General features: G+C 38.4%; 2 protein-coding genes across 2 annotated transcripts; one reads left to right on the top strand and one right to left on the bottom strand.

Moving 5' to 3' along the window:
• Nucleotides 1-5363: 5363 nt before the first annotated feature.
• On the bottom strand, nucleotides 5364-6308 carry LOC102470757 (olfactory receptor 51F2). Its single transcript, XM_014590076.1, has one exon. It carries the CDS (start codon nucleotides 6306-6308, stop codon nucleotides 5364-5366), a length of 945 nt encoding a protein of 314 aa, XP_014445562.1.
• Nucleotides 6309-25823: 19515 nt separating this feature from the next.
• LOC102471181 (olfactory receptor 51F2) lies at nucleotides 25824-26768 on the top strand. The gene has a single exon (XM_006141110.1). It carries the CDS (start codon nucleotides 25824-25826, stop codon nucleotides 26766-26768), a length of 945 nt encoding a protein of 314 aa, XP_006141172.1.
• Nucleotides 26769-27285: the final 517 nt, after the last annotated feature.

The following is a 27285-nucleotide window of genomic DNA, read 5'->3' on the forward strand; positions in this document are numbered from 1 at the left end:
AAACTCCCCCTCACCTACTCTTCCAAATTCTAATTCAGATTAACCAGATGATTATTTTTAGCATTGTTTCAAAGGATCTTGAACAAGCATTGTGTCCCAAAGACTCTCAGTGAAAGCAAAACATAGACTTCTGTATTTGATAATGTTGAATTCAGAACCTAAATCAGCTAGTAGGAAAAGTAAAACATATAGCACATAAGAATAAAAGGAAATAAAAGTTTACTTAAATAATTTTATGTAAATGTATCACTTTACAAAGAGATTTTACTGATTTATACAAACTATACTACACAAAACCATGTTATTGATACTTTGTGAATTATCTTTTTTTTAATTGTAGTATCAGTTAAAATTGTTATTTTCACAAAAACATTCTCTACTACATTTGTCTTAAAACACACCCAAAATTATGGTGTAACATGAAATAAATTTCTCATATGGCATTTAATCTTTCTTCCTTTCCAAGAAAAACACAGTTTCACAGCTTTCCGTGAAGCAACAGAGGAAGTCAAGCACCTTACTTAAGGATCTTTAATATAATGCAGTTCCCTGCTTGGTATCACCATCAACCTGAATAGTTCAAGTCATTTTTCCTTTAAGCAACAATAAAACAATCACACAGAAATATCACTTTAGGAAACAGTCTCAGACAGAACCTCAATGAGCTCAGTCTTGGCAAAACTCCCCCTCACCTACTCTTCCAAATTCTAATTCAGATTAACCAGATGATTATTTTTAGCATTGTTTCAAAGGATCTTGAACAAGCATTGTGTCCCAAAGACTCTCAGTGAAAGCAAAACATAGACTTCTGTATTTGATAATGTTGAATTCAGAACCTAAATCAGCTAGTAGGAAAAGTAAAACATATAGCACATAAGAATAAAAGGAAATAAAAGTTTACTTAAATAATTTTATGTAAATGTATCACTTTACAAAGAGATTTTACTGATTTATACAAACTATACTACACAAAACCATGTTATTGATACTTTGTGAATTATCTTTTTTTTAATTGTAGTATCAGTTAAAATTGTTATTTTCACAAAAACATTCTCTACTACATTTGTCTTAAAACACACCCAAAATTATGGTGGCCCCATCTTCAAAATTCTTCTTTTTCAAAATTTTCTGAGCATCTGTGAAGTTTAAATCATTTAAGTTTGCATTTTTATTGCTTAGAAATGAATGCATATTGTGTCTCCTAAATTTCTAGGAGTCGTATTTTTCATCAGGTTAAGTATTTCCTGGGTTAGTTATTTTACCTTCGTTTTGACTCTTTTTTTTTTTTTCCCCTAGGAGACACACCAACATTTAGGACTCCTTTTAGCTACTGTTTTCTACATAGTAAAGCATTCTTTTTTTGGGGGGGAGAGGTTTTTGCTATAGGGTCCGTGGACTCGCCAGACAGACAGAGAGAGACATAGAGACAGAAAGCAAGAAATCACCCCCCCAGGGGGGATGGTCACGCTGCAATCCCTTCTCCTCCACTCTCCTCTCAGGATCTTGGGCACGCACACACACGTGCCCGGCGTGAGTTTTAAGCCACCGGGTCCCGGATGCAAACCGCAGTCGACTACGTGGGAGTCCAGCGACATAGCCATTACACTAACTGCCGGTTCCCAGTAAAGCATTCTTAAGAAACAACTGACTAGGGTGAGCAGGTGGTGTGGTGGTTAAAGTGCTGGGCTCTCACATGGTCAACCATGGTTTGAGTCCTGAACCTGGTGACTTGTTTTCTCAATTTCCTCTCTGTCTCTCTCTTGTGAGCAAAATTTTAAAAGGAAAAAAAAAAAAAAAAGAAAAAACAGATTGAAACATTATTTCAATTGAGATATTCAGTCAGATTATAAATATGTTAGGGGGACCAGCAGTTAGTGTAATGGATATGTCACTGGACTCCCATGTAGTCGATCATGGTTTGAGTCCTGGACCTGGTGGCTTAAACTCAGGCTGGGCACGTGTGTGTGCATGCCCAAGATCTTGGGAGGAGAATGGAGGAGAAGGGTTGTGGCGTGGCCATCCCCCCTGGGGGGTGATTTCTCGCTTTCTGTCTCTCTGTCTCTCTCTGTCTTTCTGGAGAGTGCACGCACCCTATAGCAAAAACCTCTCAAATAAACAAATAGATAAATACCTTAGGAACTGAAACTATGTCTTCATTGTTCATTGTACTCTATCTAGTAGTACAATCTAGTACTTCCCACCATGCTAGGCAAAATGAAGAACCTCAAAATAATAAGGAAAATATATGGAAAGTTTTGTAAAACTAAATTAAATTAAATAAGCATATACTAAGTAATTGTTAATAATAAAGCCCTTTGTGGGGCTGGCAGGTGGCATGGTGGTTAAGGCAGCTGGACTCCCACATGACTGACCATGGTTCGAGTCCTGGACCCGGTGGCTTCCTCTCTCTCTCTCTCTCTCTCTCTCTCTCTCTGTCCCTCTCTGGTCAAATTAAAGTAAATAAATACATCAAGTTTCAAGTTAAATAAAATAATTATTAAAAAAATAAAGCCCTTTGCTTGAGTCTTTTAAAGATAAATCAACTCTCACAAGGTACAAACGATAAAGTACAAAAGTGTAATGCCTATATTAAAAAACTTCTAGCCAGTAGAGGAAAATAAACGAGATTACTTATCATGCAAAGATTTATTAATGAAAACTGGAATAATGAAAAAAGGAACAAGCAATAACAAAAGGAGGGAGGATATTTTAATTAGAGTAAAATGATCAAAGATCTAGAGGCAAGGTATGTGTGGTGTTTTTTAGAAGCATGTATTATCCTAGATTCCAGAAGGGTGTTATTTCAGAGTGTATGATAATCTGCAGGTGGGGATTAAAATGAAAATTTGTGGACTCCATCTCAAAAGTTTCTGATTAAACAGTTCTAGGTTGGAGTTTAAATCTGTAATTTTAAAAAAATGAAAAGCTATTTACTGCTGATGATGTGTATAATAATGTCTTTTGATTGCTATGCATGGTAATCATGTTGAAAAAGAAATGTTATACACCGTAAAGATATGTGTGATTAAATGTAATATAAAATAAATAAATAAGCAAATAAATAAAAAGAAAATCAGGAGCAAGGGTGGTAGCATGCATGGCTGACGCCACTATTTGGCAGGCTGAGACCACATAGGAGGCCCAGTTTGAAATATACACGACATACAATCTCAAGTGTTTCTGATACACTAGTGCTAGGCCACTCTGAGCACAATGAAGGGTTCAAATGCAAATAGATGCTCTGCTATAAGAGAATCCACTGATTTGAGTAAAGCCAGATTTTGAAGAACCACAGGAATGAAGAGCCTCTGAAAAGATAAAGAGTAAAAGTGTGTTCTGGGGAGAAGCATTTAATGAAAATTGATTATTTTATTACATATATATTTTTTAAACCTCATTATTGACCACTTATAGAATATGGTAAAGTAGGGGTTTGCAGGTGGCATGGTGGTTAAAGGTGATGGATTCCCACGTGGCTGAACATGGTTCAAGTCCCGGGCCTGGCAACTTGTTTCTCAGTTTCAATCTCTTTCTCTCTTTCTCTTTTTCTCCCTCTTACTCTGTCCCTCTCTGATCAAATAGAAATAAGCAAATGAATAAATAAATAAATAAAGTTAAATAAAATAGCTTTCTTGGGGAAGAAGTTTTTGCTATAAGGCATATGTACTCGCCAGAAAGACAGAGAGAGACAGAAAGCGAGAGATTACCCCCCCCCCCCGGGAAGATGATCCCTGCTCCTCCATTCTTCTCTTGGGATCTTGTGTATACACACACACATGCCCGGTGTGAGTTTAAGCCACCAGGTCCGGGACTCGAACCACGTTGACTACATGGGACTCCATCAACATAACCATTACACCAACTGCTAGTCCCAATGAAATAACTCTTAAAAAAATGATACAGGAAAGTATAAAGAAAATATAAGCAAAACATTACCCACCTATCAAAAGATAAACACTTTTTACAATTGGATATGTCAATCCATACCTTTTAAAATTTGTATCTATGTGTGTGTATATTTACATGAAATATATATACAAATTGTGATAAATGCTCTATACCAATCTATCTTTTTTCTTAATATAATTTATAATTATATCAGTATTAGTTTATTGCTGTACTTTATTTAATCAATACCCTAAGTTAATTGTCCAAGAGGTTTCTAAATTTCCATAGCAATATACAATTAGGTCGAACATCACAAATCTATACATTATGGCTCATTTCTCCCCTTTAGACACAAATTTAGAAAATGAATCACTAGTTCTTGCATAATTAAAATAATACATATACCAAAGTAACCTTAAAGACTTTTTTAAGAATTAGGAAATTACTTTTTTCACTCACTTTTCTTTTTGTCCTTACTCAAGTTCCACAGTCACAAAAACTAATCTATTTGGGGAAATATTTATCATCACCAATAAACTATAAGAATGACTGAAGCCAGAACAGCCAATGGTGTGGTGGTTAAGATGGCTGGACCCCACATAACTGACAGTGCTGGAAGCTCGAGAAACACACTGGGCATGGGTGCATGCATTCCCAAGATCCCAAAGAGAGAGAGAGAGATGGAAGAGAAGGGATTCTGATGCAAACATCCTTCATAGGGAGAAATTTTCTCACATTTCTCTCCTCCTCCCTCTCTATCCAGTGGACACTTGCACACTCTGGCAAGTTAAAATTAATTAATTAATTAATTAATTAAAACAGAAAAATAATTACAGACATGTAGATATTTTCTTTTTACCTGTATTGTATGACATCTATTTTGGATAGCTACATACCCTATAGGCAGTGAGACTGTCTGGACTCTCAGGTATGACTTCATTTTTCCATGCTTTCAGATGGTTTAACCATGGTCCTATATGCTGTGACAGATAAGTGTTCATGATAAGATCAAAAGTACCAGCAAGATAGAGACCAGCAGATGGTGCAATGATTACATCGCTGGACTCCCTCATGGTGAACCACAGTTCAAATGCCAAACCTGGCAGCTTGAAACTCATGCTAGGCATGTGTATGTGCATGCCCAAAATCCCAAGAAGAGAATGGAAGATAATGGACTGTGGTGTGGCCATCCCTCCTGGGGAGTGATTTCCCACTTTCTATCTCTCTGTCTCTCTCTGTTTCTCAGGTAAATGTACACACCCTCGGGGGTGGGGGAGGGAGAAGTACACAAGATATAGTCCCTGCCTTCAAAGAATCCTTAATCTAGAACTATATAAATAGTAAGTTATTGGATCATCAGAATAGAGAGAGAGCATGAATAAACCAGTTTTTTCAAAGTACAGAGTTAATTCACACAAGTGAATAATCAGACATGAATCAAGGAAAACTTTGCAAAGGGGTACTCTGAAATTCTCTTAAATTGGCTTAGAAAGAAATACTTTGAGCACAGCCTTGCGAATTTGCTTGGTCTTCACACTGTAGATGATGGGATTCATTACAGGAGGGATGAGCAGATAGACATTGGCAATAAGAGTGTGCACAAGGGGAGGAGCATGCTTCCCAAATCTGTGCACCAGTGACAAGCTGATCATGGGGATGTAGAAGATAGCCACAGCACTTATGTGAGAGACACAGGTGCCAAAGGCCTTTTTACGCTCCTCCCGGGAGGCAATACAGAGCACAGAGTGGATAATGAGAACATAGGAGAGGAGGATCAAAACAGAGTCCAACCCGGCAGTAGAGATGACAATGGCCAGGCCAAATGCACTGTTGATCTTGGTGTCTGTGCACGAGAGCTTCATCACATCAGGGTGAAAGCAATAGGAATGGTGGAGTACATGGCTGTGGCAGAAGGACAAACGCTTCAGGAGGAGAAGTAAAGGCACTAGAGCTGTTGTCCCTCTAATAATGATTGCAAAGCCTACTTTGATGATGCGTGAATTGGTTAGGATTGTGGCATATCTCAGAGGGTTACAGATGGCAATGAAGCGGTCAAAGGCCATTGCCAAGAGTACTGAGGACTCCATGAATGTGAAACCATGGATAAAGAACATTTGGCCGATGCAGGCATCGAAGTTGATTTCTCGAGCATTGAACCAGAAAATACCTAGCATGGTGACCAAAGTAGAAAGGCACAGACCTAGGTCTGTGAAGGAGAGCATGGAGAGGAAATAGTACATGGGTTCGTGGAGACTTGACTCAGTGATGATGACAAACAGGATCATGCCATTCCCAGAGAGGGCAATGGCATAGAGACAACAGAATGGGATAGAGATCCAGGTGTGTGAGGTCTCAAGACCAGGGATGCCAGTAAGTAAGAAGACTTCAGGGTGGAAAATACTTTGATTGAAAGATGACATGATGAGTGAAGGAAGTAGATTTCCTGGGGTGAAGGGATCCTACCCTGCAATAACAGGAAAGAAAATATTTTCACTCTCTTCTACGAATCATACAATTTACAGTTACTACAAACCATGCTGTGTCACTCATATAAATGTATAGCCAGGTATTATTTTATTACATTTAGAACTGATCTTGGATAAACTAGAATGAAAGAACACTAAGCTATGGTAGAGAAATCTGGGTTAAGCCACATTTCCATTATGTCATATTTAGGCTTCTGTATACTTACCTGTGTGTGTGTGTGTGTGTGTGTGTGTGCGTGTGTGTGTGTACACTAGATAGAGAGGAAATTACACTAGATAATAATATTTTCTAATACTATAACTCTATGTGCATAGGAAGACAGGATATTTCTGGGCAAACATAACCCAAAGGAAGAGGCAATTTGCCCATCTTTTCTTTACTTTTCAGTTTCTGAAGCAAAACCCTGAACCCCTTTTGAGATTTGTAAATTCTTGTGTACCCAATGAAAATAGGGCAATAAAATAATATTAAATATCTTCTAGTAAGGTAGTTCTGACTGAATAAACACACAACATATTTTGATAAAAATACAAGATAAAAATAAAATACAAGGAAAGACCAATTAAATTTGTGCAAATACATGGTAGTTAAGCTGCTGAATTCCACATGACCAATTCTATAGTTTCAACCTCAAACCTGGAGGCTTGAAAACATGCTGGGTGCATGAGTGTGCATGCCCCAAATCCTGAGAGAAGAATGGAGAAGGTAATCTCTCTCTCTCTGTCTCTCTCTGTCTCTCTCTCTCTCTCTTCCCGTATCTCTCTAGTGAGCTCATAAACCCTCAGAAAAATCTAAATGACAAAACAAAACAAAACAAAAAAAGGGTTGTGCAAATAGATCACAACTGGTGAGAGTAGAACAAGAGTTTGTTTGAACAGATAGGTAGTAATTAAGAACCTTATTATATTTAAGGAAAATTTGCCTGAAGAGAGATGGTTTAAAGGTAATTTCAATAAGAACAAAAGAACTCAGTGGTGATTAATAGATATTAATTGGAACAAAATTATCTAAAGAAGTGTCTAGCTTTTCAGTTTGATGATGGACTGGCTGCTAGTAGGGGTGGGATCTCCCTCTTCTGTTTGAAAATAAGTTGTCTGCTCTCATTCAGGTCAATGGACTTACAGGATTCAAATTCCTTTATCTTAGTTCTTGTGCTAAGTTTTCTCACATCAAAATTTTATCTACAGAAAGAATGTTTGGGATTTAATGCACAAATGTTCCAATTTCATTCATTCATCATGCATATATTTACTCAACCAATGTTTAAATACCTACAAAGTGTCAATGTACAAGGGTAGTTAGAATTATACCTGGTACTGGGACCAGCAGTTAGCATAATGGCTATGTCACTGGACTCCCACGTAGTCGACCATGGTTCGCATCCCGGACCCGGTGGCTTAAAACTCATGCTGGGCGTGTGTGCGTGCGTGCCCAAGATCCCAAAAAGAGAATGAAGGAGAAGGGATTGTGGCATGGCCATCCCCCCTGGGGGGGGTGATTTCTTGCTTTCTGTCTCTCTGTCTCTCTCTGTCTGTCTGGTGAGTGCACGTGCCCTATAGCAAAAACCTCTTAAAAAAAAAAAAAAGAAAAGAATTATACCTGGTACTCCAAAAAGGTTTCAACATAACTCGGCAAAATAAAATATTTGAATATGAGTTAACTTCGTAACTTTCATTCCAACACTTGAGTGGATACACACTACAACATGGATGAACCTGGAGAACATTTTGTTTAGTGAAATAAGCCAATCACTGGGACCAGCAGTTGATGTAATGCTATGTCACTGGACTCCCATGTTGTCGACAGCTGTACGAGTCTCGGACCCGTTGGCTTAAACTGACGCTGGGTACGTGTACTTGCATTCCCAAGATCCCGAGAGGAGAATAAAGGAGAAGGGATTGCAGTGTGGCCGGGGGTGATTTCTTGCTTTCTGTCTCTCCATCTCTCTCTGTCCTTCTGGCAGGAGCACGCACCATATAGCAAAAACCTCTCCAAGATAAAAAAAGAAGAAGAAATAAGCCAATCACAGAATAACAAACACAGCGTGATTCACATGTTGGAAGTGTATCTTAGTCAAACTTACAGACACAGAGAAGAATAGTGGTTGGGGCTAGGGGGAAGAGGAAATGGGGAGATGCTGTTCAACAGGTATAAAGTTTCAGTTATTAGAGATGAGTAAGTTTTAGAGATCTACTATTCAACACTGTACCTATAGTTAGTAATACTGTGCTGTGCATTTAAAAGTTTGTTAAGTGAGTACAACTCATGTTAAGTGTTCTGACCACGACATAAATAAAACAATTAGTTAATTAAAAAATAAAATGACTGCTGTAGTCAGCAAAAAGAAAGAAAAAGAAAAAAGGAGAAATAAAAGAGAAAAAGACAACCCCATGGGTTATCTAAGTATTCAAGCTGAATTTCTTTCTGATAACTATAGTGGTAATGTGTTAAGTGCCTCCTACGTGCCAGTTTACCTCACTATCTCTGTCTGAGTTCCTTCCCACTGCCCATGGCATCTTTTTTTCTTAACTTACATTTAGTCACTGTGCATCTTTAAAGTATACAAAATGGGTTTTACCAGCGTGAAAACAACGCGTATTACTCGAGTTATATGGGCAAATGAGTTGAATGGACAACTCTCAATGCATCTTTTTAAAAATTGTATGGTCAAAGGGGAATAGTAGAATACTTTTAACACAAGGAACTCTAGTAGCAAAAATGGGGCAAGAGCAATTTTTCTTTCTTTCTTTTTATTTTAATTTATATGATTCTTAAACTACACTTGGGCTGTCTTACTCTAAAACTAATGAGGACATATTCAATAAATTTTTGGAAAGATATACTTAAGTATCTCTTTCTCACCCACTGAGAATTCTTCCAACACAGGCACTTGAAAAAATTTAAACAATCCTATAACTAGGCCACCAGGAATGTCTAAATAGACAGCTCTCACTACAATATTTTACAGCCATCACTGTCACACTATCATTGGTTATTAGTAACTCCTTTTTACAGATGAGAAAGGCTAAGATTAGAAAATTGAGACTCAGAGGAACCATACTTCTTTCTGACATTTGCTCAACAAGCCAAAGGCAGATTCCAGAAATTAACACTTTCCTCTGACTTTAGATGCAATGCTCTTGCCATTCTCTCTTTTAACATAATTTAATTTTTTACAAAATATTATGGAATAAAAGAACACATGCTCATGCCTATAGTCTAAATGTGTAATAACTATTTTGGTCATTATAACAATGTTTCTTAAACGGCATAATATTGGATTGTTGGAAAAGTCTTGATGCATTTTTGCATAGAAAAAACACATCATGACTTTTCCAACAACCCAATATGTGAATCTGCTGAAGATGTATTATTGAGATTTTCCTCACCAGTTTCCTCTGAACTGTTCTATGCTTGCTTAATGAACTATGTGAAGAGTTTACACTGCCTGGTATATCAAAAAAGTCTACAATGCACTGAAAACTGACCTGACACACAAAATTCTTGGACCTGGGATGTTACATCATTTGATTCTGCCCTCTGCTTGTTGAAGGATTATTCCAGACACCAGCAGTCTATAAAAGAGAGGTTACCACAAACTCACAAACTTACTGGCAGAAAGATCCTTCTGTATATATGTATATATGTAACTGGGGGATCAATCCCTAGTCAGTTGTGTCCCCTGACATTATCTGCAAAGAGATTTTCTTTTGCTATAGAACCCATGGGAAAAAAATTCAAGATTCAAGATTTGAGAAAGAGAGCCTTTATAAGAGCCGACTGGTTAGAGTTGCCTGGTGAGAATCGTTTACCCCCAGAAAAACAAAGTCCTAGGGGAGAACTCTTTATAGCTGTGTCCTCTAATCTTTCATGCTCCAAATTACAGATTGCAATGGGCAGTTTCTTTTCAGTCTAGCTTTACTCTTACTTCCTCAAAGGAGAATCCTGCAGATGAGTTAGAATCGCAGTACTCATTCACGAGCAAATTTGATCTCCTAATAGCTGTGGGCCAGAGCTTTGCATAGAGAGAGTAAGGGATAGTGTTAATGCATCATCCATCAGTTTGCACAGCTGTCATTTGCCTGTTTTGTAATGACCATAAGACACAGAACCCAGTTAGGAAGGGGTTGCTGAGTAACTCTATTCTCTGAAGCCAGTATGACTGCTCACAGTCCAGGCTTTTGCCTGGGCATTCTGAGGATCTCGGGAGTTGTAGCTAACCTGTGTGCAGGCACAGAAAATGACAGTCACCTAAGAAGAAGTGATTAAAGGAAAACAAAAACTTTGTGATCCCTTGCATGTCCCGTGTTAGCTTATAGTGAGTTGCTCTGATAACTGGCTTGAAACTGCTGCCTCTACATATACCACTGTGGTGGAAAATTAAGCACATTTCACAGACAATCACCAGTTTCCTGTGCCTTTTCCCACTAACACAGCCTCTGACAATTAGCAGTGAGCTTCGAGGGTTTGTGAATTCTAAGAACAATAACTAAGTATGCTTCTTGGCATGCAAAGCTGTGTGAAGACCTCACTACCTTGCAAAAACATCCTGTATGAAAGATTGGGATGAGAAAATTGTTTATATCCACTAGATGTGCTGCACAGCAGATACCTTAATTGTCCTGTTTCATTTATTATTTTTTTTCTTCTGTCACAGAATTCCAGATCTCTAGGAAAATTTGTAAAGATGCAGTTCTTTTCAGGAGTTCATCAAAACCTGGAGAAAAAAAGACTGTTTCACGTGTCTTCTGGATAACAGAAACATGATCCCTCCCCCCACACACGTGCCCTACCCAGAAAGCACTTCAACATATTGCAGAGATATTTTCCCAGTCCTGGATAAATGTGCCACAAAATGTATGATACTCCAGGGAGAAATGCATAATTCAAACAAATTTCCAAGATACAGAAGCAAAAGGAGATGTACAGGGTCCCATAGGGAAACAAATGTAAATATCTTGCTGTCCATGCTAAGGATCCCAACCTGAGGAACACTGGTTCATGAATCCAAGGCTTTTATTTTTTTTTTCAGTGTTATCTCAGGGATTTAAACTATTCATTAGCCAAGACTTAATAATCAGTGGGTACACAGACCAAGAAAATGATGGTCAGAGCTCATTTTGACCTAGTGTCTGATCTAAATGGCCTGTCCTAGGACTTAAATATTTTGAATATCTTCCCTGCATCTAGCTATCCATGATAGGTCAATGTAGCATTGGATCAACTGAAAAGTATTTGGAACAAGACAGCATTTGTCCAAAACTCAGTTCTGTTAGCAATGCATCACCTTGGGTTAACTGCATAACTGCCCTACCTCTGTTCATAAATTTAAGGTCTTTGCCATAGGGTGCATGTGCTTGCCAGAGGGAGACAAAGAGAGACAATGAAAAGGAAAGTGAGAAATCCCCATGAGGGGATGGACACACTGCACTCTTTTCTCCTTCATTCTCCTCCTGTGATTTTTGGCATGCCCATACACACATCCAGCATGACTTCTAAGCTGCCAGGTTGGGAGCTCAAACCACAGTCAGTCATGTGGGAGTCCAGCACCTTAACCGCCATGTTACCTGCTGACCTGCACCTCTGTTTAGTTTAACTTGGGGGAGACAATTAAAATAAAAGTTTTATTGGGACCAGCAGTTGGCGTAATGGCTGTGTCACTGGATTCCCATGTAGTCGATCGCATTTCAAGTCCTGGACCCAGTGGGTTAAACTCACATTGGGCATGTGTGCGTGTGTGCCCAAGATTCCAAGAGGAGAATGGAGGAGAAAGGATTGAGGTGTGGTCATCCCCCCTGGGGGTGATTTCTCGCTTTCTGTCTCTCCATCCCTCTGTCTGTCTAATGAGCATATGTGCCCTTTAGCATAAACTTCTCAAAAAAAATTTTATTTATTTGTCATTTTTTTGGTAAGTTTCATTGAATTTTTTTTTTTTCATTTTAACAGAGGATTTAAAATAACATTAATATAAATGGTACAACATGAATGAATCTCGAAGACCTTATGCTAAGTGAAATAAAGGATAAATATTATATCATTCCACTTACATGAGGCATTTAACATAGTGAATTTCTTTCTTCTATTTTATTATTTAAAATATTTTATAAGATAGGGACCAGCAGTTAGCGTAATGGCTATGTCGCTGGACTCCCACATAGTTGACCACGGTTCGCATCCCAGACCTGGTGACTTAAAACTCACGCAGGGCGCGTGTGCGTGCGTGCCCAAGATCCCGAGAGGAGAATGGAGGAGAAGGGATTGCAGCGTGGCCATCCCCCCTGGGGGGTGATTCTTGCTCTCTGTCTCTCTGTCTCTGTCTGTCTGGCGAACGCACGTGCCCTATGGCAAAAACCTCTCAAAAAAAAAAAGTTTTATAAAATAAATTAAATGTCCATTTATTAGTTGAAGGAAAGATCTTAGCCACAGTACACTTAGGACTCACTCAAAATGTACCAATTATTACTAATATTCATTGCCATTATTTTTTGTTGACAATACAGTGATTTTAGTAAATTATCATTTAGTGCCTGACATATGTCAGGTGTTACATTCTAAAAATTAGATGAAAAGGTGTAGTAACTACCCTCAAGAAGTTCATACTCCTAGGAGGTAAGACAACCAATATAATAAGACAAATCTGATTGGGACACTACTAAACTTACAATGTTTTTGCCTTCCGTTGTCCTCAGACTGACTTCCCTCTGCCCTTGGGAGCATTGTCTTTCCACTTTCTCTGCTTCATACTGAACTCATTTTTAATTACTCGAATATGGTATGCTCTGGTTTACGGCTAAGCCTTCTCTCATTCTGGTCTCCAAGACAGCATTAGGGTGCTAACCACTTCTTAAATGCTGCCTTCAATGTAACTCAAAATAAATTTTGTTTTTTATTTACATTAAAATTAAAATACCTTTTTTTCTCTCTAGATTTTCTGATTCATAAATTATTAATAAATTAATGGAAGTTAATTATGTGGGATTCTTACATAATTTTTTTTCTATTTCGATTTTCTTTCTAGTCTCTCTTCTTTACAGTCCCTAATCTTGTGCTTCATATTTTAAAAAGATAAAGCACAGCCAATGTTCTCTGTGCCTGAAACATGTCCTTAATCTCTAGTTGTTTCCTCAGCTTACTCTCCACTCTGTTGCCCTCATTCCTAATTCCTCTAGGAAACTCTTGACTTCTTCAGGGTCATGTGAGCAATATGTTTGATTAGCCTCCCTTGACCACACAGGTTGAGTTGTGCCAACCCCTATGTGATCTACACCAGTGCTACTCAAGCTTGAATGCCACATGAATACCCTAAGTATCTTGTAAAAATGCAGATTGGAATTTGGACATATAAATGTTTGCATTTCCAAAGAGCTTCTAGATGATGCCTATGCTATTGGTTCTTTAACAGCAAAGATCTGTTAATATCCATTGAGAGGAATTATAACTGGTACTGTAACTCCCCAGAGATTTGTATCTCCCACAAGACATCACACTGTAACATCTAGGGTGATGACTGTTGTGGTCACTGTTATATTTTCAGGCTTTTGTTCAATATCAGATGCATGGTTTACATATAATATTTTTTGCAATGAGGGATGAAGAACATTGATGAAAGTATGTACGAGACAACGTGGGAGTAAAGAGAGAAATGGGATAAATAGAAATAATAGGAATAGCCAGAGGAAGTTCATAGTGAGAGGTAAGGATGAGTTACAGCTGCTTATACTCTAAAATTGAACAGTGTTGGCCAAATCAACAGGGCAGGAAAACTAATCATTCAACACGGCTGGACAAAGGAAAAGAGTTACATCGTGCTTTCAACGGACCAAGGATGACACAGGGACTTTATATATTTTGTACATAATAACCTAAACAGAACAGTACTGTTTTTGATGCAGGAACCAGTTTTGGTTCTTGTTGTAGTTATTTGCATGATCTTAAGTTTACTTCCCATAACTTGAATACATTAACCATAAGTTACCTGGTGACTTCTGGCTTCTTGCTTCGGTCACAAACTCTTTTTATTTCACTGTTTGTGCCTTGGAGGACTCATTCCTGAAACCCACTTCCCTGTTTTCTGACCCAGCAACACCATCTACATGAACTGTTACATGGATGAATTTTAAAGGTTGCATAAGATACCAGCACTGTATATAAATACTTTATGTATTTCATATCATTGAGAATTTTTTCCTGTATGTTTAACTACTATAAATAATACTGCTCTAAGGTTCCTACATATAAAACATGGACTGTAATTCTGATATTTTCCTTCCAATAAATTTTTAGAAATGAAAAATTATGAACTTTTTAAGATAATAATATACTGGAAAATCCACTTTCAGAAGTTCACACAAACATTGTAAAGCATACCTAGTCCACTATAACACAGAAACACAGCATTGTGTGTTGTGAGGTTTGAAAAATATTTGCTGATTTGATAAGCAAGAATATTTTACTGTTTATATAGTGCAATGTGGCCACTCACTAGATAAGATTTATTGCAAGTCCTTACAGCCGTTTCCTGGTGTCCATTTCTGTTCTTCCTGTTTGTATTATAAAGTCTGAGAAACATTAATAGGAAGTCCAATGACATCACAGATGTAAAGTGTTTCCCAGATTCAATGATACCAGTACAGACATATTAATTAGGTATGCTGTAATGTGTTTTTAACAAAGAAAATTGTGCTCAGGTTTTCGGATAGTTTAATTAAATTCTCAGCTGGTGTTCTGCTAGGTTGGTTTCAAAGTAAGGCAATAAAAGGGCCATATTTTAAGTGTGCACCAGTGTGTATATCGGTGCTTTTTCAATTGTGCACACCAGTTCCATATGCACATATTAACCTCTGTCACAGAATTGATATCATACCACTATAGTAACTCTATTGCTCTGAGAGAAGAATAATAGTCTTCTGACCACAGGAAAATAAATGAGACCATTCCCAAGTGTTTTCTGAGGCTGATAGGAAACTACTCACAGCCCCAAGTTTTGCCCAACCTGGTAGAGAAAATGTTTTCAAAGATCTTGAGAAATTCACGATAAGACAAAACAGTTAAAAAAGCTTTTATGTGCAAAATATATATACAAATGACAACCTCTTAACATCCAGTCTGGCCCACAAGTACATATACGTGCTGTTTGGTTAAGATGACTCAAGTTGGAGGTAGGGTGAATAGACAGTCATGTGAAAACTCTTTTTAGGGAATGAGTTTTGAAACTGGAAATGTTATTTGACAACCCAGGCTTGAATACTAGTTGTGCTATCTATTAATTTAGAAATCTAAGTAAATTATTTAAAACTTTTGGAGCCAGCAAGTGGTGTGGTTACTGGGTCACCAGACTCCCACATGGTTGACAGTAGTTTGAGTCCCAGTCCCAAAGGCTTGGGCCTCATGCCAGGGACATGTGTGTGCATGCTCACGGTCTCAGGAAGAGAATGGAGGAGAGGGGATTGAGGTGTGGCCATCACCCCCGTCTCTCTTTGTCCTTCCAGCAAGAACATGTATACTACAGCAAAAATCTCTAAAAAACAATTAAAAAAAAACTTTTTATACATGGCAACTACATAAATCAAACTAATAAATTATCCTACCCAATTTATCTTATAGTTGTATAGGTCAGAAGCATGACATGAGACTTGCTGCATTCAAATCAAGGCATCAGCAGGCTGTGTTGCTATTTAGAGAGTCTAAGTGACAAATCAATTCCCTTACCTTTCTTCCAGCTAGAGCTTCCCACATTCTTTGGCTTGCATTCCCTTCCATCTTTAAAGTCAGCGAGAGAGAATCAAGTTCTTCTCAGGTTGCCATCTCTCTGGTACTTCACTTGAAAGACTCATGTGATTGGACTGGACTCACTCAAAAAGTCCAGATAATCCCCCTTCTCAAGATCTTTAACTTTAATCACATCTTCAAGGACCTTGTTAGCCACATAAGACAGCCTACTCACATATTCCAGGCATTAGGACTTGGACACTTTTAGGGACCATTATTCTACCTACCACAAATGCTTAGAATAATATCTTGGATTAGAATGCACAATAAAACGTTGGTGTTGTTTTGTTCTTATTATGTCATAGTGAATAAAATATTTCAGGCCAACATATTTTCAGTAGCCAGGGTGTGATAAGGAAGGAACCAGAGAAAATTACTAGGAAAAACTACTGAAATTTTCCAAGTGAGAAGTAACCATGACTTAGATAAAAATGGCACTTTGGGAAATATTAATGATCAAATTCTGGTTATATTTTCCAAGAGATTCTTAGCATTTATCAATAGCTTGGATGTAGGGTAGAAAAGACATAAATCAGGGCTCAATCCATGACCCATATACCCAAGAAAGGTCCAGAAATGGTAAGGATACTGAAGATCTAAAGAAACAATAGGAAAGAAAATGGAAAATCTATTTTTTTTTTAATTTATGTAGGCTTTTATTTAGTTCAGCAATTAATTTTCTTATCTATTTTATTCTCTTTTGTTTTATAATTTGTTTACATTTAATTCCTGTACAGTTTTGTGGGATATAATATAGATTTTCAAAGCATATAATATAGATTTTCAAAGCATATTGTAGTATGCAATAGTCAAGTCAAGGATAATACCATATTCATCACTTTCAAATTTTCTCTTTTTTTGAGAGAGAGAGAGATTTTTTCTATAGGGCGTGAGAGACAGAGAGACAGAAAGCAAGAAATCAAACCCCCAAAAGGGTGGCCATAGGCAACCCTTTCTTCCTCCATTGTCCACACCCAGTGTGAGTTTCAAGCCGCCAGATTCAGAACCTGAACTGTGGTCAACTACATGAGAATCCAGCACCTTAACCACTACTCCACCTGCTAGTCCCCACTTTCAAATTTTCGACAAAGAACACCATATTATAATGTGTACCATTTATTTTTGCTCTACTATTTTTTTTTTTACTTTTTGAAATATAGATAGATAGATAGATTGGCTATGTCTGGGTTTTTTAATTTTTTTTTTTTTTTACTTATTTGTGGTATGCCATTCCAAAACTCATTTGCCCCATCTACCTGCATTCCTGTTTATTAAATGCTTTTAACTGAGCCCCTCCTATACTAATGAGAGTAATAGGTACCTCACATCAGATGAAATCCATGGCTAGATTTATCACCTACCTCAATTCCTTAAAATATAAGTTCCTCAAAATTTGAATACAAATAGGGAGAATACTCAAAATATTGTTTTTATTTTTTTTCATCTAGTGTGTTGGGACTTCAAAATAGAAAATAGGTTAAATTATTTTTTAAAATGTACAAACTGTGTTTTCTATGCACCTAAATTGTGGACTGAGATATTCACCCATTATATTCACCAAGAACTTACTTCATGTCTCTAAGGTAATGTTGTCATTGGTTAGTATGTAATTTTTTATTAACTGTCATCTACACTAAAAACCTAAACGATAGGAATTATGCTGTATTCCTTCTTCTTTCTGTAAATTTCTAGCACTTGACATGATGTTTGGACAATAAATAGGGCACGCTCATGAAATGATTACTGGACAGGTGTATGAATTAGTAAAATAATTACGTTTCCTGGTGTATGAAAGACACTGCAGCTGCTGCTGAGAAGGACAGGTAGGCTAATGAACCCATATAGCTAGGAATAATGATAGATGCTACGGAGTTACAAGGTAGAATGGACTCACACTCATAATTATAAACACCTTTTAGCACTTCGGTAATATTTCATTGTTAAAATTCCCTTCAGAGTGACTACTAATGGTTACGGGGTTTCTTTGCAGAGTGACAACATTTTCTAAAATTATATCATGACGACAGTTCACTCTGCAACTTAAACTATTGAATTGCTTAGTATGGGATTTAATCATGTATAAATTATATCTCAGTACATGCTGTTTTAAAAGAAAACTCTTCAATAAAATAGCATGATACAAAGGTCCATCAGCCTCTAAAGCACAGAGCTGCAATAAAGTAACTGCATAACGGAACAGATATAAAAAGATTGTATAAAGCGAAAGAAGTCTTCTGGGAACCTCCACACCCTAGAGACACAGTGAGTTAGCACCACCGCCAGGAAATGGCCTCTCAGCTCTGAGCCTGTTTCCAACCAGGCTGTGATAAGTTTCCTTATAAGCTCTGCCCTCCCCTGGAATCTAAAGCATCCTCAGCTTTCTGAATCAACCCAAGAGGACAGGCAGAACTGCTGTATGGGCTCTGTAAGTAAAATTACTTTGTTCAATGAAAATACTTGATGCTAGATAAGCCGTGCTTTCTTATCCACAAAAAGAAATTTCCTTGCAATATGCAGAATAAAATTAGATAGTGAGATGGTGGACTGAGGAGGATGGTAGAATTTGTAGACTTATTGATTCCTAGGAAATCTGTAGAGAATGGGCATTTTGTTCTGTCTGGTATAGACTAGATAACCTGTTATAAGTCAAAAGTTTATTCAGTGTACTGATATATTGATAAACAGCATGGTCAGTGTACCTTATTTCTAAGTCCAATAGCTCTTACTAAAAATGAAAAATGATTTTGAACACCTACTGCACACCAGGTACTCTATTAGACATACTGTATATCCAATTTTATAGATGAGGAAACTGGATCAAAGGAAGTTTACATTACTTATTGGTTTCAGACAAATAGTAGCTTTCGAGAACATGGACATTGGAAATAGAACTAAATTGAAAGTTACAGCTCTGACAGTCATTAGTTCTGTGCGATCCTAAATATGTTTCATAACTTCCCTGATAATCGGTTTCCTTCATGGAAAAGTGAATTGAAAATAAAGCTGATAAAATATATCACACAGTGGTGTAGTAAGAATTAAATGATAGAATGCTTATAGTGCACTTGGCATGATAAGGTTCACAGATCAAGGGAACAATATTTTCTACCGTGACGAATAATATTTTCTATTTTTGCCTCAAAACTAGCTAGTGTTTGAAGAAGGGTCTGAACTCACCACAGCCAAGCTATTGGCCATGGCTTGGAGAGTACTGATAATGCCTTATGGTCTAATTCAATAGCTAAAGATAGCCACAAGCTACAGTTCATGGTAGTATTATGAAAGAAAAGCTTCAATGTGACCTGAGTGAACCGGAAAGTCAGTTGAGAAACCATCATTCATCTCATACAGAAGAAAATCAAAATATATATGGACTGGAGGAGATGAGACAGATGTCAGAGAGAAGTCAGAACAGAAGAGCAGCTCAGGGGAATTGCAGTGCCTCCTCAAGCACCTTGGTTCCTTTTGTTCTTCAATATGAGCAGTTAGGTTTTCTTCAATGTAAGAAAAATGTAATCAAATATAGCTTCAAACACCCACAACCAACAAAATGCTATTAATTAGCCTTCTTACATAGATCTCCTGAGATTCTAGTTTTCAACACTTCAGAAATAGGGTAAATAAAAAATTAATGAATATTTGTGTGCAGGGAATGTGTGCCTGGAGCAGGGTGGAGGTGGGTGATTCTACTTAGATGATTTACCAGATTGTGGTGCCATTTGCTTTAGAGATTCTATTAATTTTTGGCTTGTATAACTCAGAGATGCCACAATCAGATTGCATGTTTGTGAGTCAACTGGATAAAAATACTATTTAAAGCCATGGGAATAACTGAGATATGTCAAGGAAAGTATCTGGAGGGTAAGAAAAGAAGAGAGACATCTAAAAGTAGACTCTTCTAGAATGTCACAATTTATAAGGTAGAGAACAAAAACCTTGTGTAATAAACAGGAAAAAAAAAAAACTCACGAAAAAACTATCGTTGAAGTTAATGAAGGAGAAGTTTCAAGAAGGCAGTCAACATTACCAGAATTTGAGAAGAGGGATAGAAAAACAAATCTGAAATGAAACTTCCAGCCTTGGTATTTAGAAAGTCATTGGTGACATCAGTTGCAGGATTTCCGGAGTCATTAAAGATACCTGGTTGTTACTGAAAATGAAGGAATAGGAAACAGAAGACTGTTCTTCAAATATTTTTTTTTCTTTTTGTCACTATAAAAGATAAAGGACAGGTCAACAGATGGTATAGTAGCTACATTGCTGGACTCCCACATGGCTGATCACTGTTCAAGTCTTGGACCTGGCACCTTGAAAATCATACCAGGTGTGTGTGTGTGTTCATGCCCAAGATCCCAAAGGAGAATAGAGAAGGAATTGCAGCATAGCCATTCCCCCTGAGAAGTGATTTCTCACTTTCACTCTCTCTCTCTCTTCAGCAAACATACACACCCTAAGGCAAATAAAAGTAAATAAAAGATAAAGGAGACTAAAGGAGAAATACAGTCTATGTCTTATGTTCCTCACTATCTAAGCACAGAGGCCAATTATGAGAGTTGTTTATTATATCCTGGTTGAAATGAATGTGTTGAAAACACCTATAAAAAGTGAGTGTAGGACCAGCAGCTGGCATAATGGCTATGTCGCTCGTCTCCCATGTAGTAGACTGCTGTTCAAGTCCCAGACCTGGTGGCTTAAACTCACACCAGGTACATGTGCATGCATGCCCAGGATCCCAAGAGGAGAATGGAGGAGAAGGGATGTGGCATGGCCAGCCCCCCTGGGGGGTGACTTCTTGCTTTCTATCTCTCTGTCTCTCTCTGTCTTTCTGGTGAGTGAAAAAAAAAACGGTACACTTTCATTATTGAGTTGGAGTAAAACTTAAGTATTTTAGAGTGCAGCAAAGGAATCAATTGTACTAAACAAGACACTAAAGAAGAAAAAAGAATTTTGCTGGAGTTAAATTAGAAAAGATGACAAATAGTTTGTTTACTTATTCATAACTTATTGAGAAATGCCTGGCTTTGGGTGCTTTGCAACTAGAACCGAAGTTCATTCTCCTCTCCATGCTTTCGGGATTCTGTTGATTTTTCTACCTTTCTCTCGCAACAGCACCCAGCCTCCCATTTAAGGCTCCCGGAAATCAGTTTTCTTGTAGTTACCCAATAAACTCATTTGCATAGTTCTCTCATTCCTATCTCTGCTCACATTATCATCTATGTCAAGAATACCCTTCTCCTCAGGACCAGCAGTTGGCGTAGTAACTAGGTCGCTGGACTCCCATGTAGTCGACCGCAGTTTGAGTCCTGGACCCAGTGGCTTAAACTCACGCTGGGCATGTGTGCATGCATGCTCAAGTTCCCAGGAGGAGAATGGAGGAGAAGGTATTGCAGCATGGCCATCCCCCCTGGGGGTGACTTCTCGCTTTCTGTCTCTCTGTCTCTCTCTGTCTTTCTGGCAAGCACACACGCCCTATAGCAAAAACCTCTAAAAAAAAAAAAAAGAAAAGAAAAATAAAACTTCTCCTGCGTTTAATCCTTATAAACTCACAACCACCTATTAGAACTTTGTATAGTTGAAATTTATCTAATCTTTGAAGATTTCTGAGCAGTGATTCCTCCTGACCCACACAGACATGTTCTTGTATACACACCCTCAGAGTGTTGCTCTCCACTGTTCCTCTGTCTCGCCTCTTATGTACACTCACGCTTACGAGCTCTGTGGCTAGTGGCATTTCTCTGTCTCTGACTCCTCTGATGTGCACTTTGCTTAATACAGAGCATGGCATGTTAGCTGTTTAAAATCGAACACTTTTTGGGACCAGCAGTTGGCATAATGGCTATGTCGCTGGACTCCCACGTAGTAGACGGCGGTTCGAGTCCCGGGCCCAGCAGCTTAAACTCACACCAGGCGTGTGTGCGTGTGTGCCCAAGATCCCAAGAAGAGAATGGAAGAGAAGGGACTGTGGCGTGGCTATCCCCCCTGGGGGGTGATTTCTCGCTTTCTGTCTCTCTGTCTCTCTCTGTCTTTCTGGCAAGCACACACGCCCTATAGCAAAAACCTCTCCAAAAAAAGAAAAATTGATCACTTTTCATTTTTAATAAGAATCAGCAGACTCCTAGTAAAAATAATGTCTTCAGGCCAGCAGGTGGCATGGAGGTTAAGGTAACTGGATCCCACAGGGTCAACTCCATGGTTCAAGTTCCAGACCCAGTGGCTTGATAGTCACTCTGGGCACGTGTACCTGTGTGCCCAAAATCCCAAGAGAATAATCAAGGAAAAGGGATCATGACCCCAAATCCTGAGAAGATAATGAAGGAGAGGGGATTGTGGCATGGCTATCCCCCAAGAGGGGTAATTTTTCACTTTTTTCTTTCACTCTCTGTGTGTGTCTCTCTCCAGTGAGAACACACACCCTATAATGAATAAAATACAATTTTAAAAGATAAGGTTTTCAATCTTATATTTCAGTCTTATAAACATGAGGGTTTCATTCTATGACTACCTGTTTGGTTTTCTCTGGCACCAAATCGTATTCCAGTGGCTGATGGAAAACATAGTGAGCTCCCAGCACATATGTGCTACTGATCTAAACTGTTCATGACACATGGTCAAGAGCCCAGTGGAGTTACTGACTATGTAACAGAATTAGGAATCCTCTGTCTCTGAGCCTAGCATGGATGAGGGCAGGGTACAGTAAAATATTCCTACAGAGCCATGGAAAAGAGAGAATTTGAGTTATCTTCTACTAGATTCAAAAAAAAAAATCAGGTCAAACCATACTTTATTGATTGGGTTTGGTTTTGTTCATTTATGACCCCTCAGCAAGAGAGAACAAGGGGGAAAAAACTGCTAAGAAGAATAAAAATCAGCAATGAATTATTTGAGTTATTGAAATGATATGAAGGAAAGAAAATGAAGACATTTTTCAGATAGTTTAATTTTTTTAGAATTATTTTCTTTCTTTCTTTCCTTCTTTCTTTCTTTCTTCTTTCTTTTTTTTCCACTTTCAACTTGACCACCAGAGAGGGACAGAGTGAGAGAGGGACAGAGAGAGGAAGGAAACAAAAAAGCAAGCCACCAGGTCTAGTACTCAAACCTCAGTCGGACATGTGGGAGTCCAGCGTCCTTAACCACCATGCCACCCACCGGTCCCAGCAGTTTAAGTTTTCAGAAGTGATCACTTATAAAATTTCCAAGACTTCAGTGACAAAAATGACAACTCAGTCGTCATGTATGAAAAAAAAATACCGATAGCCAGAATTTATTGACCTATAGAGGCCATCCACACTTAGAGATCATAATCATTTTTATAATGTACCAGTGTACACTAGCTTTTAAAGTTACTGAAAAACAGGGACCAGCAGTTAGTGTAATGGCTGTGTCGCTGGACTCCCACGTAGTCGACCGCGGTTCGCCTCCCAGACCCAGTGACTTAAAACTCACGTTGGGCGCGTGTGCGTGCGTGCCCAAGATCCTGAGAGGAGAACGGAGGAGAAGGGATTGTGGTGTGGTCATCCACCCTGGGGGGTGATTTCTCACTTTCTGTCTCTGTCTTTCTCTATCTGGCGAGCGCACGCGCCCTATAGCGAAAACCTCTCCAAAAAAAAATAATAAGTTACTGAAAAACAGTTCTGATCTTTCTCTCTCACTTGATCATAAAGTCTTCAAGGAAGAGGGAGGTTATTTTTGTTATCCCTTCTAACACAGACTATGCAATGAGTAGGTACTCAGTAAACGTCCCTGAGAATGTGAGGCAATATCAAAGGAAGATATAAGTACGTTCTTGCTTGGCACTTTTACATATAACATTCCTTGGAATTCTTTGTCATGATTTATGCAAAATGCAGAAATACTTCAAGCATACTTTTCCTAGAAAGTGTTCTCCAACTCTACTAAAGTCCCTTTTCTGTTAACTCTTTTTTCCATCAGGAAGCTTTATCATGACTTTTTCTTTTTAAGAGATAGATTTTTTGCTATAAGGAGTGTGTGCTCACCAGAGAGACAGAAAGTGAGAAATCACCCCCACCACCAGGGGGCTGGCCACAGCTGCAATTTCTTCTCCTCTAGGAATTTTGGGCAAGCATGCATACACACCAGATGTGTTTTAAGGCACGGGGTCCAGGACTCAAATCACAGTGGGCTACATGGCAGTCCAGTGCCATCTGCTGGTCCCATATCATACATTTCTGATATTAATTTAATCAATGCTCTGAGGACACTCTTTTTATTATATTTTTATACATTCAATCTTTGATATCATTACAGCTTGCCAAATCAATATTCCCACCATGAATACACTAAAATAGTCCAGTTAGATATTCTCATACACATTACCAACAGATAATTTTCCATTTTTATGTCTCTTAAATGTTTTGCTTCTTTCTTTTTCCTTTTGATTCCCTTTCTCTCACTCTTATTAGTCAAAAATTACAGTTTACTTATTTCAAGTCATGTAAATTAACACTTCTTTTTTTCTTTGATTTTTAAAAATTAATTTCAACTAAAACGTATTTACTAATATTTCTTCAAGTTGTCCTAGAGGTGGCACTTTATCTGGGTGAATGTGTACAGTCTAGAAACGTTAAGATTGCCCTGGATTCTTTTATCATATACTTCCTGCCAGCCACTCAGTACTGTTCTTTTCCCTTGAGGAAATTTACCCTAAAATTAGCTAGCTCTTGTTGATTGAGCCTTTTTTAAACCCAACTCTAATCTGTGTGTCTTTTTTTTCCCCAGACTCCCAGTTCTAACTCGTACATGCCCTTCTCCCTCATCTTCAATTCTCCACTCAATGAAAAAAAGAAATGTGATGTTTGCAATGAAATTACATTTTTCCCTGCAGAGCAAAACAGTAACATTCTATTAGGTGTCTTCTAAGATGTATATCTTAACAAAATGGAGAAAATATTTTCTGGAGGTCTCGTGTTCAGGCAGATTGAAGGGGAAATATATTTGAACAGAGCAGCACACGTATCAGGGAAAGGGAAGTACCTTCTGTCCCTAAACCTAGTGGCAGGTCTCTACTCTAACTCTCTGTCTCCCAAATGCGACACCAGAGACTGCATTGTAAGGGCCCCTTTCATGGTTAGATGCTAACGGTACTTGCACATGACTGCACTGGTGCCTAAGCCATTCATGTGTCCCATCATTTGTAACACATTGTATTATGATGATATCCTTCACAACATTTTCTGGCTTCCTTCATTGTCTGTAAGCTTCTGTGCTTCCCACACTTAGAGCCCTAGGCAATGTTGCTATTCCACAGCTGCCACACATTTTTTCACTGATCCCAACTATATAAAACTAACATATTACTTTATCACAATTAAAAGCATCAGACAAAATGAAATGTGGAGTAAAGGGCCTATTCTTGGTTCAGCTATCTATGCCTAGAGAAGTGGGAGGAAAAATCATAACATACAAACATAGCTACCAGCAAAGGTCTCTAGCGGGAGATCCCTAGGAAAATAATTTTTTTTTTAAAAAAAAGAACCTATGCAGTTGAATCTTACATTTCTATCAATTTAAGTGAGCCAGTTATATTTTCATTTTATAGAGATACTCATCTTTGCTCAGTTTTCTGTTAAATATAATTATTTGTAATTGGATTAATACATAAATAAATACAGGGTTTTTTTGTTGTTACAGATTTTCATCTTATTCTGTACTTTTAACCCAACATGTCAGCTTTCCAGAACATCACATCCTCTTCGATCGTTTTCCTGCTCACGGGTGTTCCTGGGCTGGAAGCTTTCCACACGTGGATCTCAATTCCCTTCTGCTTTCTCTATGTGACTGCCCTCTCAGGAAACAGCCTGATTCTCTTTGCCGTCCTCACTCAGCCCAGCCTCCATGAGCCCATGTACTATTTCCTCTCCATGCTGTCCACCACCGACCTCGGCCTGTCCATATCCACTCTGGTCACCATGTTGGGGATATTCTGGTTCAACGCCAGGGAGATCAGCTTTAATGCTTGCTTGTCACAGATGTTCTTTATCAAACTCTTCACTGTCATGGAATCCTCAGTACTGTTGGCTATGGCTTTTGACCGATTTGTGGCCATCTCTAATCCCCTTAGGTATGCCACCATTTTAACTGACTCTAGAATAGTTCAAATTGGGGTGGCAATTGTCGTCAGAGGGACCCTAATGCTGACACCAATGGTAGCTCTTCTTAAAAGATTGTCCTACTGTCGCAGTCACGTGCTCCACCACTCCTACTGCTTCCACCCCGACGTGATGAAGCTCTCATGCACAGACACCAGGATCAACAGTGCAGTTGGGTTGACTGCCATGATCTCTACTGTTGGTGTGGATTCGGTTCTCATCCTCTTTTCGTATATTTTGATCATTAAGACTGTCCTCAGTATCGCATCCTCAGAAGAGAGGAAGAAAGCCTTCGGCACATGCATCTCCCATATTGGGGCTGTGGCTATATTTTATATTCCATTGATCAGTTTGTCCTTTGTTCACAGATTTGGGAAACAGGCCCCACCCTATGTACATACTCTGATTGCTAACACCTACCTGCTGATCCCCCCTGTGATGAACCCTATCATCTACAGCGTGAAGACCAAACAGATTCGCAGAGCTTTGATTAAAATTCTACATTCTAAAGGAATATAGAATCATAGAATCGACAGCTAGATGGACCCTTCAAGATAATCTATTCCAGGTCACGTTATCAATTAAAAACAAACCAACAAATATTTGAGTACCTGATAAATCTAAGTATACAATCATTTCAAGTTAAATCTCGAGTGTATCCAGAACATCAGACAGTTTGACCCCTTTATTTTACGAATGAGGAGGTAGTTATATGAAAATGAGAGGGATAAACAGCCTTAATTTCTCCTCCTGACCACTGATTGCACCAAACTGTAATTGCCTTTTTTCTCTAACAACCTTTCTATTTTTTTTCTTTTTTTGGCGAGTTGTTGTTTTTTTTATTTTGTTTTGTTTTTGTTTTTGTTTTTTGCTATAGGGCGTGTGCACTTGCCGGAAAGACAGAGAGAGACAGAGAGATAGAAAATGAGAACTCACCCCCTGGGGGGATGGTCATGCCGCAATCCCTTCTCCTCCATTCTCCTCTCGGGATCTTGGGCACACGTGCACATGCGCCCGGTGTGAGTTTAAGCCACCT

The sequence above is a fragment of the Tupaia chinensis genome, unplaced genomic scaffold, assembly GCF_000334495.1.
Source record: "Tupaia chinensis unplaced genomic scaffold, TupChi_1.0 Scaffold000047_1, whole genome shotgun sequence".
NCBI lineage: Eukaryota > Metazoa > Chordata > Mammalia > Scandentia > Tupaiidae > Tupaia > Tupaia belangeri.

What these genes read in the sequence shown, in the direction of transcription:
- LOC102470757 (XM_014590076.1), bottom strand. Translation starts at nt 6,308, where the DNA reads ATGTCATCTTTCAATCAAAGTATTTTCCACCCTGAAGTCTTCTTACTT.
- LOC102471181 (XM_006141110.1), top strand. Translation starts at nt 25,824, where the DNA reads ATGTCAGCTTTCCAGAACATCACATCCTCTTCGATCGTTTTCCTGCTC.